The sequence below is a fragment of the Plasmopara halstedii genome (assembly GCF_900000015.1).
Source record: "Plasmopara halstedii genome assembly, contig: Scaffold_323, whole genome shotgun sequence".
NCBI classification, from domain to species: domain Eukaryota; phylum Oomycota; class Peronosporomycetes; order Peronosporales; family Peronosporaceae; genus Plasmopara; species Plasmopara halstedii.
In genome coordinates this window covers 1,356,161-1,358,148 of record NW_020187244.1, presented here as the reverse complement: position 1 = coordinate 1,358,148, position 1,988 = coordinate 1,356,161, and the positions used below count along the sequence as shown (strand labels likewise).

Below are 1,988 nucleotides of genomic sequence, written 5' to 3'. Positions count from 1 at the left end.
AGACCATTGACGCTAACGTAATCTCGCTGCAAATCCTTTAACGCTTGACCAAGCGTCCCTGATTTGCACCGTTCCACTCGCGCTGTCCCATTTTGTCGGTCAATCTGTGAGTATAAAGAAAACAGAGGGATGAGCAAAGAAGTCTTGTTAATGACCGATGCTGATTACTGGATTGACATCCCAGTACATGTCATCAACGGATTCAAATGATCCGATTGCTCTTCTCTACCCTTTTTAGCAAGAGTTTCATTCAGCTCACGCATTCGTGCGAACAACTTGAGTTGACTCAATTCTGCCGCTATCACTCTTGCCCACTTTGTCGCTTCAGCATTAGTACTAAAATCCAGAACCAGTCGCATTCGACCTTTAGCGTCGAAAAAAGCAAACGCGTTACAATGCTGCCCTTTGTGACTCTCGTCTTTATAACTCCTACGGATCGTCCAATCGGTCTCAGATAAATCCACTTGGTTGTTTTTCAGAAGAAGTTTGCTAGTTTCAGATGCACTACCTTCACGTTCTCGTCCCAAGTCAAATATAAAATCAGAACACTGCATTTGGCTCGAAAAGAAATAAAGCATGTGGTTGTCACACAGACATGCGTATTCCCTTCGCTGAGATCGCCATAATGTTCCCCACTGAGCTGTGACGACCCAACCCTCTAGCACAACAGTGACTCCCCGCCCTTGCCAGCAATGTCCCTTCAAAATTTCCGAATCAGATTTTCGTTTTCAGCTTGTGACCAAGAGGACAAGACTGCACTCGTATCTGCTTTCGTATGCGTCATAGATACCACCATGTCCTTTGCGATTGATAATAAATCACAAATGCTCACAGAATGATTGCCCAATACTGCATCGCGAAGAAAAAACAGCAGCCGTCTTACATCCAATTGAACGAGATGTATACACTCGATTGATTGGATACCAGCTCGTAGAAAAATGTTCAAGGTGTTCGTACGATCAGTAGCATTATGATGAGGTCGTTTCGTATAAGCAACCAGCAAACGAAGTCGATTCGGACGCGTCGTTAAACGTAGACGAGCTCGCCGTCGTGTCAGATCAAAATGCTGCACAGGTGTTTTCCTCCTCTCTCTTGGTTTACTTTACACACAGCTCGGGTTGTATACATCGTTGAATCAATACACGTTGAGCACATTAATACTTCGACTGTCGTTTGACGCGATTGAATCAAGGTTGTCGAGGCTGGTCGTACTGTTACCTTTACTGTTTGAGAAGTTAGATTCACGATTGGCGGGATCTTACTGGATTACCGAGTGTTACATTTCGACATCGGATTACAGCAGCGCAAGCTATCGACCCACGAACTCTAATATGTCGAGCTCGTCGACTTCAGATATCACTAAGGCTTGACCGTTCAATTCTGTACTCAAGATATCAGACCCATTTTAAGTATCAGAGCGAAAAAAGGAATAGCATGATTAAGTCAATACCGAAACAATTGAGAAAGCAGAATATTATTCATCATTTGTAGAGCCCATACCTCACACAAGTTGTCACCTTCATGATTGTTTATAAGTCGAGATCTACTGTCAGCGTAAAGCTGTCCGTTTCATTGATCAAACGCGAAATAGTTGCGACTACCCAGACTTTCGATGTGATACATTATCCTAACCAATGAAAACGTAAACTTTAAGGCCGAACAGATGCCAAGTTCTAAAATTGTCGAACTGAAGGCGCTATCTGTGCTGATTTAAAAACGTTGCTGCAACTCAGCATGATCTTTGTCTAATTTGCCCTACGATTTAATGCGGAATGTAGGCGCTGCCAAAAATGTCGGGGCTTTCTCGCACAAGATCCCAGACCCAAGGTTCGTCTTCTTTTGGATCATAAGTGATCAGTGGAAAACAATATGGCAACGGAAGGAGCTCAATTCGTTGAGTGTTGGGTGTACCAACAAATTTTTCCGCCCCTCGACTTCCAATTGTTGCTAGACATGTTGGAACACCATTCCTTTGACGTCTTAAAAGC

General features: G+C 43.6%; 1 protein-coding gene across 1 annotated transcript; it reads right to left on the bottom strand.

Annotated features, from left to right (window-relative positions):
- Positions 1-37: 37 nt before the first annotated feature.
- PHALS_08769 (uncharacterized protein) lies at positions 38-554 on the bottom strand (the record flags this gene model as incomplete). Its single annotated transcript, XM_024724177.1, has 2 exons — positions 38-104; positions 169-554. The coding sequence occupies 2 exons, from the start codon at positions 552-554 to the stop codon at positions 38-40; spliced, it is 453 nt and encodes a 150-aa protein (XP_024575080.1).
- Between the last annotated feature and the right edge of the window lie 1,434 nt (positions 555-1,988).